Here is a 14459-nt window from a genome sequence, read left to right on the forward strand (position 1 = left end):
ATTGGTTTATGTAGAATTACTGTCTTCCAGTTGTATTAGTGAGAAAATTTGCATATTTCCTTTTTCGTACCTTATATTTGCATTTCAGAAAACAGCCAAGCTTATGATTCAGGGAACAGATATTATATATTTCTTCTTTCATGTATGTCCCCTCCTTTTTAAGTAGTGCTCAACCTCTCACCTACAAAGTCAGCTATTTGTCTCATGCTTCACACTGTTACAACATTTGGTGGAAGAGCCACGTGTACTAGAGGTGCACAATTGGATAAGCAAAAACAGCCTTCATCCTACCCAGTGGAGCTGTATTCTTGCTTACTTTTGGCTGCTGGAAAAATTCTAAGCAACTTGAGTTCCTCTGTCAGACTGGCATTGGTAGTGTCTTGTGTTAAGAATGGTTGCTGCTGGGTGGACTCTTGAGAACTCAGCTGGTCTGGTACTTGGGGTTTTTGGAAGCAAAGGTGCATGTGTTTTCACATGGTTTCATTAAAATAAATATTCCCAATTATTTTATAATTTTAAACTTAGTCTATAAGTGCTGTGGGAAATGGACTTTGCAGTGGTGTCCCTCTTTAGAAAGACAGGGAGAAGTTAAGTGACACAGGTTCCCCGAGGTAACTCTGCTGCAGAATCAGGCACTGGAATCCTGTTTTCCAGTCTCACTGGGTGTGATTCAGCTCCACATTAAGATACCTAAATCACAGAAAAGTCTAGGTTGGAAGGGACCTCTTGAGATCATCTGGTCCAGCCTTTTGCTGAAAGCAGGGCCTTGGATTAGGTTATTCAGTGCCCTGTTAAGCTGACTCTTAGCTATTTCCAGCAAAGGGAACTGTGCTACTTCTCTGGGCCTCTCTGTTTAATTCTTATAGTGAGCAACTTCTCGTGTCTGGATGGAGTTTCCCCTGAAGCAGCTCGGGCCTGTTGCTTCCTGTGCTGTTCTCCATACATCCTTGTGAAGAGACCAGCTTCCTCTTTGTGTATGAACTACGTGCTCTGTACGTGTCAGTTCTTGTGCTCTGCTAAAATAGTGTCTTGGTGCAGCACACTTCCCATACCCATCATACGAATATAGGGAGCCCGTGTCAGGGATTGCCATCTGATTTGAACACGTTCCCTAGTTGCATTTGTGGGGTAGTAGATATGACTTACAGAGTCAAGTGTCGCTCGGCTCTTTTTGACATGTGACTGAGTGGGAGGGCACCTGCAGTGAAGATTCCCTTCTTGACTCCACGGTTCGGCCAAGTCAATGCTGGAGAACAGAGTAAGAATCAGTCAGGATACATTTTTCTCTTTGCTGTGAAGAGTTCATGAGCAAAGGAGGAAAACATGTTTCATAACTCTCCTGCAAAAACTACAAGTGTTTGGAAATTGACGGATTTTATAATATTCTTTGTGATTCTAACTGATCTCATTCATGTAATGTGTAATTTCTAAAATAAATGTTAAGTGCAACCAGTGTCTATCATTGTATCTTCCCCCCCCCCAAAAAAAAGGTCTCATGTAACTTGATGATCATTTTATTTAAGAGTTTGATTCATCTGATTTGTCGTGGGATGTAGACTTACTATTGTACATAATCTATTAGGAATTGAGATGAAAATTTTCATTGTATCAAAATCAATGGTGAGAGTCTCCTTGGACAGACTTCAGCTTGTCCAAGATTTTGCTGCTACAGTACAATATCAAAAGATTTATCAGTATTTATTTCACTTGCGCTGATGATACTAATTTCCTTTTCTGTGAATGAAAAATACAAATCCATACCTAAATCATGCTAACTAGATAAGATTTTTGGGGTAGTGAACAGAAATTTAGCAGCTCACTAGGGATATTTGAATTGCCCATTTCTGTGGACTTTGTCCAGGCTGCCTTCCTCCTGCCTCTAGTGCTCATGGTATCTTTGTTTCATTTTCAGAGCAGCAGAGCCATGTCCCAGATACAAGAAATAAGAATTATGATAATTTTGATCATAAAGTAATTAGCTCTGAAGTGAACATTTGCTCTCTTTCCGTTTTGTTAAAAAAGCCTTTTCAGTTCCCGATGCCTGTTAGACAGGGGTTTTAAGAATACAGCATTTTCTCTGCTTCTTACGGCTATGGCATTCATCACAGAAAAGGAAAATGTTATTTCAGTTTTGTTGATCCTGAAAATAGGTTCTTGTCACTTGTTTAGTCTTGAATAGTGTTTTCAGTGTATCCAGGACTATAATTTGTAGTATTGTCTGCTATAGCTCACACAGAGGAAACTGTTGCTCAGCCTGTATGTATTCTAGGATAGTAGATAGAATAATTTGTCCTGTTGATTATGAATGTAAATACTGTTTTTAAGGCAATGGTAACCAAGAGTATTTTTCCTATTTACAGAGCAAGCTTTACATGGAAGGATTTAGAAGCCTAAAAGAAGGAGAACCAGTGGAATTTACTTTTAAGAAATCTTCCAAAGGCCTTGAATCGATACGGGTAACAGGCCCTGGTGGGAGCCCCTGTTTAGGAAGTGAAAGACGACCCAAAGGGAAGACAGTACAAAAAAGAAAACCAAAGGGAGATAGGTAATTACCTTACTTTGCTATTTTTCCCCCTTTTTTTTCTTTGCAAGTGTTTCTTGAAGTTATGTTTTCAGCATTTATTCATTTGTGAAGGGAAACCCTTCTATGTAAATTTGCCTTTTACATGTAGCCTAGTAGTTTCATTAAACTGATTAAGCTCTATCTATACAACTACATAAATTACCCACTTGATTGGTTTTACTTGAGAAGGTTTTATTGAATTACAGGGAGCCTGCAAAAGGAATGTAATATTATTTTGAAAATACTGCTATTAGACTGAGAAGAGAGGTCAGTCTGAATACAGGTGAAATACCGTCATGTTTAGGTGAGAATTGTGCATGCTAAAGAGACTATTGTGTGCAGTGGGGTTTTAAACTGTGCATCAGTAGTTTTATACAGAAGAAAGTGTAGGTGGTGCAGTCGGGGTTGAGATATACATAATTTGATTAATTATGTTTTTACTTAGAGAACAGAGTATCGGGTGTTTCCAAAAGTTTTAATGTCTGGTGGTCTGAAGAACTGTTGTAATAATATTTTACAAATTCCAGGTTAGTCTCGAGAGCTGCACTTCTTTATACACAAGTGCAGCAGTCTGACTTGCACTGTTTTACTTTACTTTCTGCCTCTGATGGCTTGAGGAAGTTCTGTAATCCTCTTTACTACGAAGCCACCTGTTCCTAGTTCCCCAAGGACAGCCTTCCTGCCCAAAGGCTCTTGTATTTATGTGAATTTTCCTTTTTTCCTCATGGTATTGCCCAGCCCAGTAGCTGTAATAACTGAGATCAAGGACAATATATAGTTTGTGAAGGATCCTCGTAAGAACATCCAAACAGCCAAGTTTTGGCTGCAGTATTTGATGTATGGCATAACTAAGAGGTGGCTCTCTTCCATTGCAAATTGTGAAGCAAAGAGTAGCTTGGGAAAGAGGGAATCACCTGGAAAGGCAGTGGAGCGTAGCCTCAAGAAACGGGGGATCAGAAGCCTTTGCTGGCTACAGATGAACTCCACTTGTCCCCACCTCTGTTAAAAGGCTTCTCTCCCCCTCCCCCCCCTTTTCTTTTTTTTAAATTAAAAACTGGAGACAACATGATAGTTGTCCCTCTTTCACCTTCTTTGTAAAAGCTAAAGGCCATGAACAAAATTTATTGCTGCTGTAACAGATCAGAGTCCATAACCACAACAAGGAGAGACTTTGTAAGGCGGACAAAGCTTTCTTTTTGATTGCTCACCATATCTGGCCTTTCAGAGTTGTGTTGCATGCAATGGCTGTGAAAAATCTTTCTTTTTTTTTTTCTTTTTTTTTTTTTTTTTGAGCTTGGCTTCCAGTATAGTTCTTATTTAAACCATTGGTTTTCTGTGGACTGTAATTACTAATCTATTTAGGGTATTAGCATTACCATTGTTACTGATGTTTCATACTATGGCAGCAAATAAAGGCCACAGTCATGCAGTCATGATACTGTTGTCCTGTTTGTTGCACATGTGTATGAAGGAAGACAGTCCTTTCTTCAAAAACCTTGAAATTTAAATGGACAGGTTGTAAGTAGACCAGGAAAAACTACATATTGAAGGAGACAGGGATTTGAACAAATGCAGATATCTATAGTGCACAGTATAGTCAATGCAGAGGAAGCAGTGCTTTCAGAGTGCAATTCATCTCATCCTAGGGAAGCATCTAAAATATTGGGGATGAATCTTGCCCTGTGGCTGTTTCTCTTCAGGGACTACAAAGGCAGCCTAGCTCCAATGTTGTAGGTACTTCCCTTACAAGTCTAAAGTTAAGTGAGCTGAATCTTACTTTCAGTAATGTTTTTTCATAGCTAAAGCATAGAAAAAATTGAACAGATACACCCTAAAAAACAGTGCAGAGGGGTGATCCATGAGACAACGTACTCTTTCATGTTCACTTGCCTTTAAAGAAGGAAAAACTCAAAATTAAATTCAATTAATTTGAATATGAAAATGTGGGGAAAAAACTTCTACCCACTTCTGTCTCAAAATTCTTATGCTTTAAGTCATAAGACACCAAAAAAGTCTGAAACTTGGAAGTGTCTGAAGTAGCATTGACATTATCACTCAGTGAGGTGCAGTGTCTTTGCTTGAAGGAAAATTAGTTTTGATTGAATGCCTAGCCAATTAAAAAAGTGCATTTCCAACATGTGTAGTGGAAAATTTCTTGAAGATTGCTGTTGTACTGTGAGAACTGCCTCCATTTATGAAAGCTAGTTCCATGTTCCTGTGTCTATCTCTTTTCTACATGATCAGTGTAACAGTGTGAGGGCCCAGCCTCACTGCATCTTTTTAAATGGATGCTATTTGAATGGATCCCATGATTCTATTAATGGTGTAGGCAGGATTTAAGGCAGAAGAGAAGACTGACAGAAGGAGTTAGAGATAGCAAAGGTGGAATAAAGGAAGGGAAAAGCAGCAACATGTGCAGGGGGGAAAGTCATGACACTGAGGTTACAAAATATTGGTGCTTTTGCTAGATTTTGTGGTGCTTCCACAGTAGACTCGGAGTCTCTAATTTGCAGACTGTTGTTGCTGTGGGGACCTTGCTGTGATAATATTTCCCCTTCAGCATTACTGTGGGCTGCATTAATTTTGTAACTTGGGTGGGAAGGCTTTGTAATTGCTGTCGGTGATATTGGCCACTTCGGCATCTTTCCCAGCCAGCGTGCTAGCACATGCCAGTAAGAGGAAGGGAAAGTCTTTTGTGTTCCATGTGAAATGAAGCTGTGGCTATAAGCAGCCTGCAGGCTTTAAGTTCCCAGACCTTAACTTTAAGCTATTCTAATATCCATGTGTCTTACATATATATTTTTTCACAGTGTCTAGAGTGATCTGGGCTAGAGGGGAGGTTTCTAAACGAGACCTAAATTTGCATCTGACAAGTGCTGGGTTCAGAAGTGGTGTATTATGGCAGAGATGCACAGCGGCAGCTCTTGGGGCTGGTGTCTACCTAAGTAAGCCAGGGGGTGAATTTGCAAGGCATTACACTGCGGCAGGTTGCAGCTCCCTTCATAGGAGCTCTTAGCACATGCCTAACACAGTGTGTTTTGCTCAACTTTGACAGTGAGCTGACAAAAAAGCATGCTGTGCTGCTCTCTAGGAATGACCGTGGGGAGCTGATGCAGAAAAGATAAAGTACTCTGAATTCACACCTTAATTACCTGCTCAAGAACTTGTAGACAAGTCTATGAAATCTTGATTTAGAGTAGAATAAATGAAATCAGAACCTAGCCCACTATCTCAGAATAAGGTTTCGAGGAGGGAAAAGGGAGGAAGGAAAAAAAATTATGCTTTTTTTGTTGTTGTTGTTAAATAAACACTCCCAGTGTTTGTATGTGACCTAAAATGAAACCGCGTAAAGGACCATTTTATCAGTTGTAATTTTTTATTCAAGATTATTTTTATAAATTTAAATAGCTGGGAAAATATTCTTTAGTGCAGTGTATTTTTAAATAAATTTGACCCACAGACCTTTGGCACCATATTAACGAAGAAGATGCATGAAGCTCACAGGACTAGAAGCTGGAGTTGTCTTTGGGACCTAGAGGTATTATCCAGTATCTGTAAATATTCCTAGTAGGAGCTCAAAGTTGGATACTTTTTCAGCAGAGCATCTGTAGTGCTGTATCTGCTCGGCTTGGCACTTGCTTCAAGTGGAACGTTTCGGGGAGATGGGGAGGATGACAACTTTTTTTTTCTTTTTTGGTTTTGAAGTATTTACACCAAAATGGAAGCAATAAAATAAAGCAAGAAGGAAGGGACAAGGAAGAAATAATTAAGGGTATAGCTCCATCTCCCAGTTCTTATTTATGACATTTCAGTCCTATGCTACCCTCTGCTAACATCACACTTGTGACAGGGAAGCTTTCTAGCACAGGTGACCTGTATCAGTAAGTGGTTTGGATTTAAACATGTAATAAGTAAGCAGTATGTTGTGAGATTTTGGGTTTGACATGAAACATATCACTGACTAGGCTTATATCGCAGCCCTGCAAGTAAGCTGTGAGGGAGGGAGTTGGGAACTGCTGGAAATGAGGGAGCTTAACGAAGCATTGCCACTGGATAAACAGTGATGCTGGATTATGTTCCGGGAATATGGCTAGTGAAACAGCTGTGTATTTTTAGCTCAGTTGGCTAAATAGTAATGAGCACTGCAGCATCACTGTAGCACTTCAAAAACCTTTTTCCAACATAGGCATCTACGAAGGAGAGACAACTAGAAAAGAAACAGTTTTGTGTTAAGGTGTAATAAATGGTGTTTGCCAGTAACTCTTGGATATGACCAAAAGCATAATTTTCAAATGAAGAAAAACATATTTGTAAACTACTGATTAGGTGGAAATACAGCCACTTAGGGAAGGGGGGGGCTGTAATTAAATAATATAATACTTCCCTGATGAACTGTCTCTTAAAATTAGTTTGTGTCTGAGTCAGGCAGAAAATGCATTTGATATCTGAAGACATTCTGTAGATGATCTGAAGTCAGACTATACTAAGAAAATCTTAAAAGTCTTCTTTAAAAGCTCGTGATCTGCACAAACAGCCGCTAAACCAGTGTGATGCAGGCAGAGATGACGTCATGGTGGAGTGCTGTGGAGGACATTTGGAGTGAAGTTAACAGGACTAGGAGTCCTAGGACTAGTTTAGGACAGCAAAGTTACATGATACAAAGTCACTTCAAACTTGAGATTATATCAATTCCATCTCTACTGACTGAATCACACTGAAGTGTATAATTTAATTTTCATAGAAAAGTCTCCTATGGCTCGAGCCGAGCAGATTTTTGTGAAGGAGACCTGAATAATGGGAGTGGTATGGGCTGGGAAGGAGAGTCCTGAACTAGTACCGAAATGGGAGAAGCTCATAAAAACTGTGCTTAACAGACAGATGGGGCCGAGGTGGATGGGGAAAGCCTGTCAGAGTCCCCTCACCCGAGAGCTGGGAGGCAAGGCCACGCTGGTGGTCACCACACACAGCTGCAACGCTGGGGGCATGTCTGCTTCTGCCCTCAGCCAGCCCCAGGGACCCGCTCTGGGCAGGTCTTGAACAGCACTGGTGCGAAATGGGGGGCAGGCGAAGTGAGAGCGCCCAGCCATCCAGAGAAACGGATGAAAACTTAAGGGAGTTGTAGCCTTTGGCACAAAATGGTTTCAGCATGTCGCTGTCAAAGGGTTGAATTTTCCTGCTCCTCTCCAAGGTAGATCGTGTTCACAGTTCTGCCATTTTCTAAAGAGGAAGCTGGCAAAGAAGTAATGCAGAAGTTGCATGGCTTTTACACAGATTTCTTAAAAATACAGCCTTGCAAAAGGACCTTACTTGAGGGGGGTGTTTCAGAAATTAAAATGTGAACACCTCCTCCTCCTCCTCCCCAACTCTTTCACCTGGTTTTAGATGGTAAGAATTCCTTTCTTTCCACTTTTCCATCTCTGGCAATTAGTAGTTTAGGCATTTCTTCAGTATCAACACCTAATCTGCAAAAGACAATTAGATGATGTGTTAAGTACCTGAGTTGCTGGATGCAACTTCCTCTTGGATCCTCAAGCAAAATTTGAGATTATTTGTGCGCAGTTTTATATAGAAAAGGGGATAAACACCAGTCTGAGATCTGGTTTCTTACATGATCTTATTATTTGCTGACTGTGCCATGATAAGCCACTAAACTAGTGTGAACTGCTTGTAACAGGAGTAGCAGAACACTGCTAGATTAAAAAAAAAAAGGCAAAAACCAAAAAGCCTGAGAGCTTTGCACTACTCCAGTACTTTAAGAAGGTTATATCTTTGCTGGACTGCATTCATTAGGGACAAAGTTTTCTGTTCTTGCTCTGTTTTTCAGGCTGACAACTTTTTGGAAGGTTTAGCAACAGTTCAGGTTTTTCCAAGAGTGGGATAAAACCAGAGGGCTTTATTAATAGGGTTAAAAAAGAGGTAAATTTTAAAAATAGCTGCCACTTGGTGCTGTGGATTGGAGGCTTGAAAGCTGGCTTGGAGATGGATCTCTAGGGCAGGGAGTTAATCTTTCCTTGTCTTTGTGCAGAGCCATCCAAGTCTAAGTTAGAAGCCTCTGAAAAGCGTTACTACATATATTCATTAGACAGCCCTTGTTAAAATCTCTACATCATCATCTCTGTTTAAGGGAGCTCAGCAGCCACAGCCTTCCTGCATACCAAACACACGGCATGCTTCCAGGACTGGCTCCGTCCAGCCTGATGAGAACAGAATCAGATCTCCAAGACTGGGTATTTTCTTCACCAAAAGACAAAAGGAAGGTGGCTTAAGGAAGGAAAGACAAAACAACTGCCACTGACTGTTGTGTATAGCGCCCAATATCTATAGACCATACATTATTTGGCATGATTTCATCTCTAGCCTAGAGTGTAGCTAAACTTCAGTCTTCTGGAAGTGCCAAGTGTAGAGCTATGGTAGAATAAATGCCCCGGAGCGAGGGCACAAGCAGGAAAGCCTTGCCTCTCAGAAGACAGCAAGCTATGGCTAGCCTAGCTTTGACCCCCAGATCCAGCACACAACATTGGGAGTTGCCTTCCTCAAAAGATAATGGCTTTCCCTTCCTGCCTACTTCCATAGCTCAAACAGTCAGGAGCCAGGATGCAGAGCCAAAAGATCAGTACACAGATGTTGGAGCCAGGTGTAGGAATGGTTACAGTTGTGCATAACATTATGTGTAATATTAGAATAAAAGGTTTTGTCTTTCAGAAGACACATAGGAAATCCCATTCCAAATTTCAAATGTAGAGAACCCGTTGTTTAATTTTCAAAGCCAAGTGCCCATAGTTAGATGCAGGCTACAAAGCTTAATTTGGTCTCTTACCAGCTGCGCTGCTTCTGAGACCAAGATCAGTTACAGTTATTTTGGGGTACCCGGGCACACTGTAGTATGCTGGGTGGTGGTACAGGCATTTCCTCGTTCACTTGAAGGGCTGTTCGCCTGTTTCACATGCTTTTAACTACCAAATTCACCACGAGGCAACTTGAAAGTAAGGGCTCATTTCAGATACCACATGCTGGTGAACCTGCATGACCATGTAGTGTTTCAGCTTTCTTGCTCGGGTGCAGGTGGGAATTGGGCTTTGCAGTTAGGTGCAGAAATCAACAAAACACATGAAAATATGTGCTTCCTTCCCATCAGATGTGCGTTCCGATAGGGCTATTCACATACTTCAAGTGAATGCAAATTTCTGCACTGAAGCAGGAGCTGGGAACCTGGTGGCAGTGATATCTAAGCCTAATTTTCTTCTTTGCAAGCTTATATTAAGAACAGAGTAAAGTCTGAATAAAGTTGTCTTTGGTATCTGTTTGTATGAGTACACAGGTAAGAAGGGATAGGCCCCAAATTTTTCACAGTGTTTATAATAAGAAATCCAAATTTTGTGCTAAAGTAAGTAGATACGATTCTGAAAATGTACAAGGAACAGATGAAGTGAGTAGGAAGGTGTCGTTTTTATGCAGCCTCATGTAGAGTAAAGCTGTCCCTGCACAGCAGATGGGTTTCTTAAGTACATACACTGTTTCTGGAATGCAGAATAGTTTTCTGAATTTGGATGTCTTCTCAGGCCTTGTGTTTTCTGAGTATTTCACCCCCGTTCATCAAGGGATGAGCTCTCTCTCATTTGCAGTAAAGTACCAACATATATTCAGGCCTTTGTTATGGCATACGGATATGCCTAACGATCACACTGGAGTCTTACCGGTACTAATGATTCCCCATACCTGAAGGAATTTAGAAGCAAGAAAGAATTGAGAACTTTGCACAATTTAACAGAGAGTATGCATAACTTCAGTACAGTGTATGTTAAAAGTATTTCAGTAAATAATTTACGAAACATGTTTTTTGTTTCTAAAAATCTTCCTAATATAACTGGCATCTTCCTTAATTCAAATTTCTCTCTCACTGTTTAATTTCTTACTACTATATGAATATACAACTTTCAGGTAGACAAGAACAAAGAAAAAAGTGCATACATTTTCAAGGCCCAACTCAGTAAATACTTAAGCCTGTGCTTTGAAAGTAGTAGGAAAGAGGGCATTACTTGAAAAGACTTCCCTGATCATGGAAATTTCTTTTTAAGCTGATGTTGACCGTGACTATAGACTGTGCTGATTTTTTGCTCATGTGACATGATATAGCTATGAATGAACTGGGAACAGAACTGCTCGCAGGACGAGTTGTCTTTTAAAAAGATGCACACAATCTGTGCTATATTTTACTACAGAAATGTTCAGTGTAAATACTTAAACCCCAAATCCCTTTTATTTTAGGAAAACAGTTGCATGTCCTTGCTTTTCTTGATGTGTTGCACTCCAGCATCACCTAGCAAACGTACCCAAAGTATGTAATAAATATATAACACTAAGGAAAGATTATAATGGTGATTCCAGATGATGGAAAAATCGGCCATATATCTTGGCCTGTTGAAAAAGATAGCAAGAACTTGAAAGTTGGAGAAAACTGAGTTATAGCATAGCTGCTAAATCAGATATTCCCAAAACGTTGCCTTTGATTTACTGCTGTTGATGAATCTGAAGCTCTTCAGAAGGAATAAAAGTTCTGGAGCCCTTTAACTTCAAATTAATAAAGTCTGTGCGGTAATATAATTCCAAATCGCTACAGCTGTTTCTTTTATTAGCTGTGGCTTCATGTTTCTGTCCTTGACACTTAAAGATCAAACCTACTTAAATATGAATCATTTAAAAATGTGAATTTACTTCAATATCTTATTTTGTCAAGAAGCTCAGCAGCTCATTATATAAGAGGAATGTGTCACAGAGGTAGTCATCTCTGTAGTGGCAGTGCAGGCACGCTGCTGCTATTCCCACTGTGCACACACCCCCAAGTGCACCTACAGTGTGCTAGAGCACTTCTCAAGCAGGTAATAAGACATAGGCTATGTATTGAAAGAAATCATGGGTTTAAGGGCATATTTACGCCAGAAAAGGTAGGTTTATTTGGGGAAAAAAAGTACCGGTTTAAGCCACCCCTGCACAGCAATGTGGCATCTTCCATCCAGAAGTAGCAGGACTGAGTGGGACTTTGTAGTTGCTTCTTCTGGTTATGGGAAGCTGTTCAGAGATGAGACAGTGGAGCTCAAATAGAAAGGCTCCTGTGATGTCCGTGATTCCCTCAGGCAGGGTGACAGGAAGATATTGCGAGGATAGGGAGAAGATAAGGAAGGAGCAGGAATATGAAAACACAGACATGGGGGAGATCAGGAAGGAGAAGGGCTTGGGAAGGGGAGGACAGACCATTGAAAATGGTGTCAATATGAGAAGCACAGAGTTTTCCCAGTCTCCAAATGATCACCTCAAAGCTGGTAGTTTGGGCACTCTTCAGAGAGTGCAGAGAATCCTGAATCCCCTCAGGCACAAACAGGGATTGAGTCAAAATTACCTCCATTTTGAAAGATTGCTGCAAGTCAAGATCTAATGTACAAGGAGCTGAAGTGTAAGTGGGAGCTAAGCTCCTGCTTTGCAGCCCTGCAAAGACTGAAGTGATTCCAGCGGATCTGGGAGGGTTGATCTGAAATGGGACTTTTTGCCGTAGTCTGCTTATTGTGTGTTCCTCGTTTACCAGGTGACAAATGTGACACATCTGGAGTTTGTTTTGCGGAACCACCAAAGGCTCCTAGCTGTAACAGTTGCTCAGTTTGAGCTTTGTCCTAAATGTATTGGGTGCTATAAAATAGTGAGTGTTCTGTGGGCTCTGATATTTCAAATTGGGCACCTAGAATAAGGCTCCTCTGGAAAACAACTTTGGCTTTTTTCTTGTGCTCCAGAATCCTGTGTGTTTCCTTGGGACCAATTAAACCACACAATTTCCTTTAGCCATTGCAAAGTAATTAATATTTGTAATGCATGAAAATATCTTAGTGAAAGCCCCAAAGTCAGTACTTCTGTATTGTGTTCAAGATTTAGCTGGATTTAGTGGTGAGTCTAGGCACTGAATTGAATAGGCTAAAGAAGTATACAATAACTATCTTATATTTCGTGCAGCAAATGAGAAAAGGTGATGTAGGAGAACTCACATGTATGTCATCATATGGTTCACAGGCTGTTACTACAGTGTAAAGTGTTTCCTTCTTTTTTAAATGCCAAATTTGTAGGTAATGGGTAGAAATTAGCCTGAACGCTCCTGACTAGCAGCTAGGCTTAGGGGTTTGGACTGGTTTGTCTTTGAAACCGTACTGTGACACTGTAGGATGAGTATGAAGGGACTGGTTTTGCAGAAGAAATTGCACATACATGTGCAAAAGAGAACAAAGGTGGCCGTGGCCAAGCCGGAGGAATAGCGAGCCGAGGCTGGCATTATTGATGGAGTAGAGGGAGCTGGGTTTGCTCAGTAACAGACCTGTGGAATGGTTAAGGAGGAAAGAGTTGTGCAGGGTCACTATGAAATATGGGAGTGAGCTAAACAATTTCTTTTCTTTGATCTCCCATTCATTTATAATCTTATTGGTGTTGAGTCTCCTGGCACTAGAGCTTTTACAATGAATAGTTGAAAGTACAAAAATTGATTTAAATTGTGCTGGTCTTATGCTGAATGGCTTTCTTTAGCCTAGAAGTAAGTTGGAGTTTTACTCTTTTAGCTGTTGGACAGTTTAAATGCTATGCATTTAATTTACTTCAGACAGCTCTGAAAACAATAGCAAACCACAGACTGCTCTTATTTCATTGTCTGCAATTAATGTTGCAACAGCCTTTGCATCAAAGTTTAACCAGAATGCTTTGATTTCCTCAATGATAAATGGGTATCTTTTGACCAATATAAAAAGCTGAAATAGTTCAATGTTTCAAATTCAGCTTCAGATTTGCTAGTGTTTAAAATTGGTACCTCTGCCTTTTCATTGTGCTAAACTAATAATGTAAAACAAAACAATAGAGTGTGTATGTGTCAGTCTGTGTCTGCATAATGAGACGAGTTGCTATAAAATTATGCAGTGTTACTTCTTCCGTCAATGGGAGGGAATCATCAGTAGTTGGCAATAAGATTACAAATTTTATATAGCTCAGATGCAAGCCTATTTATTTACCTTTTTAAAGGTTTAATTTTATTTACATTCTTTTTCCTTAGTTGTTGTAAATCACTTCTTTCTAGTAAGTATATGACAAAATCTGTAATTTCCTGTGGATCAGGCTCATTTTCCATGTTTTTGTGCTTTGATATATTTTTGGAGAATCATGGTTAGCTGCACACATAATAATTGCTAGGAATATGTGCCTACGTCTCCTTTTAATAATTACTTAAAATGTGCTAAGCACTTTAGTTTTCTACGTCAAAAAAGAATCCACAGAGCGTTTTAATTTACTTTTTGTTAAATAGTTCAGTGGGATTTTATGTTATTAAATGTGGGAGTATCATTAATCACTTCACTTTTAGAATTTTTGTCATTATGTACATTGTGTAATGTACAAATTTTACTTGGAGCTCAGAAATGATTTTATCAAATGGTTTGTTCTTGTTATCCCTGTATTTCTAACTCACTGGAGCCTCATGAAGTTATCATTCTCCTTTACAATCTATACATTTCATTTATGCATAGAAAAGAAACATCTGGCATTTTTTTAATGAGAGCTGTACGCTCATTGACCAAACAAGCAGCAAGGAATCTGTTGTATGGCTGATTATGGCAAGAAAATGAGGTAATAGTCTCACTAATAGTCAGTAAAATTTGTATAAACTGGTGCTGTCTCATTTTCTGAGTTAGCTAATCTCATACTCTCACCCTTACAAGAAAACAAATCGTGTTTAAAAATGCCTGGTGTGGAAAAATGCTACTTTCAAATGTAGAGATTAGAAACATTTAAAACATAAGTCTTTGTGGTTAAAGATGCTGACTCTTAATTCTCTCCTGTCTAGAGCTTTCCTTTCTTATCTTTGAAGTTCAGTCATTAT

General features: G+C 39.8%; 1 protein-coding gene across 2 annotated transcripts in view; it reads left to right on the forward strand.

Annotated features, from left to right (window-relative positions):
• Positions 1-14459, forward strand: part of LIN28B (lin-28 RNA binding posttranscriptional regulator B) — an 86236-nt gene that overhangs the window by 41396 nt on the left and 30381 nt on the right. For both annotated transcript variants that reach the window (XM_075497324.1, XM_075497325.1), the window contains exon 3: positions 2361-2545. In XM_075497324.1, coding sequence (XP_075353439.1) covers positions 2361-2545 — 185 coding nt within the window. The remainder of the gene's footprint in view (positions 1-2360; positions 2546-14459) is intronic.

This window comes from Mycteria americana, chromosome 3 (assembly GCF_035582795.1).
Source record: "Mycteria americana isolate JAX WOST 10 ecotype Jacksonville Zoo and Gardens chromosome 3, USCA_MyAme_1.0, whole genome shotgun sequence".
NCBI lineage: Eukaryota > Metazoa > Chordata > Aves > Ciconiiformes > Ciconiidae > Mycteria > Mycteria americana.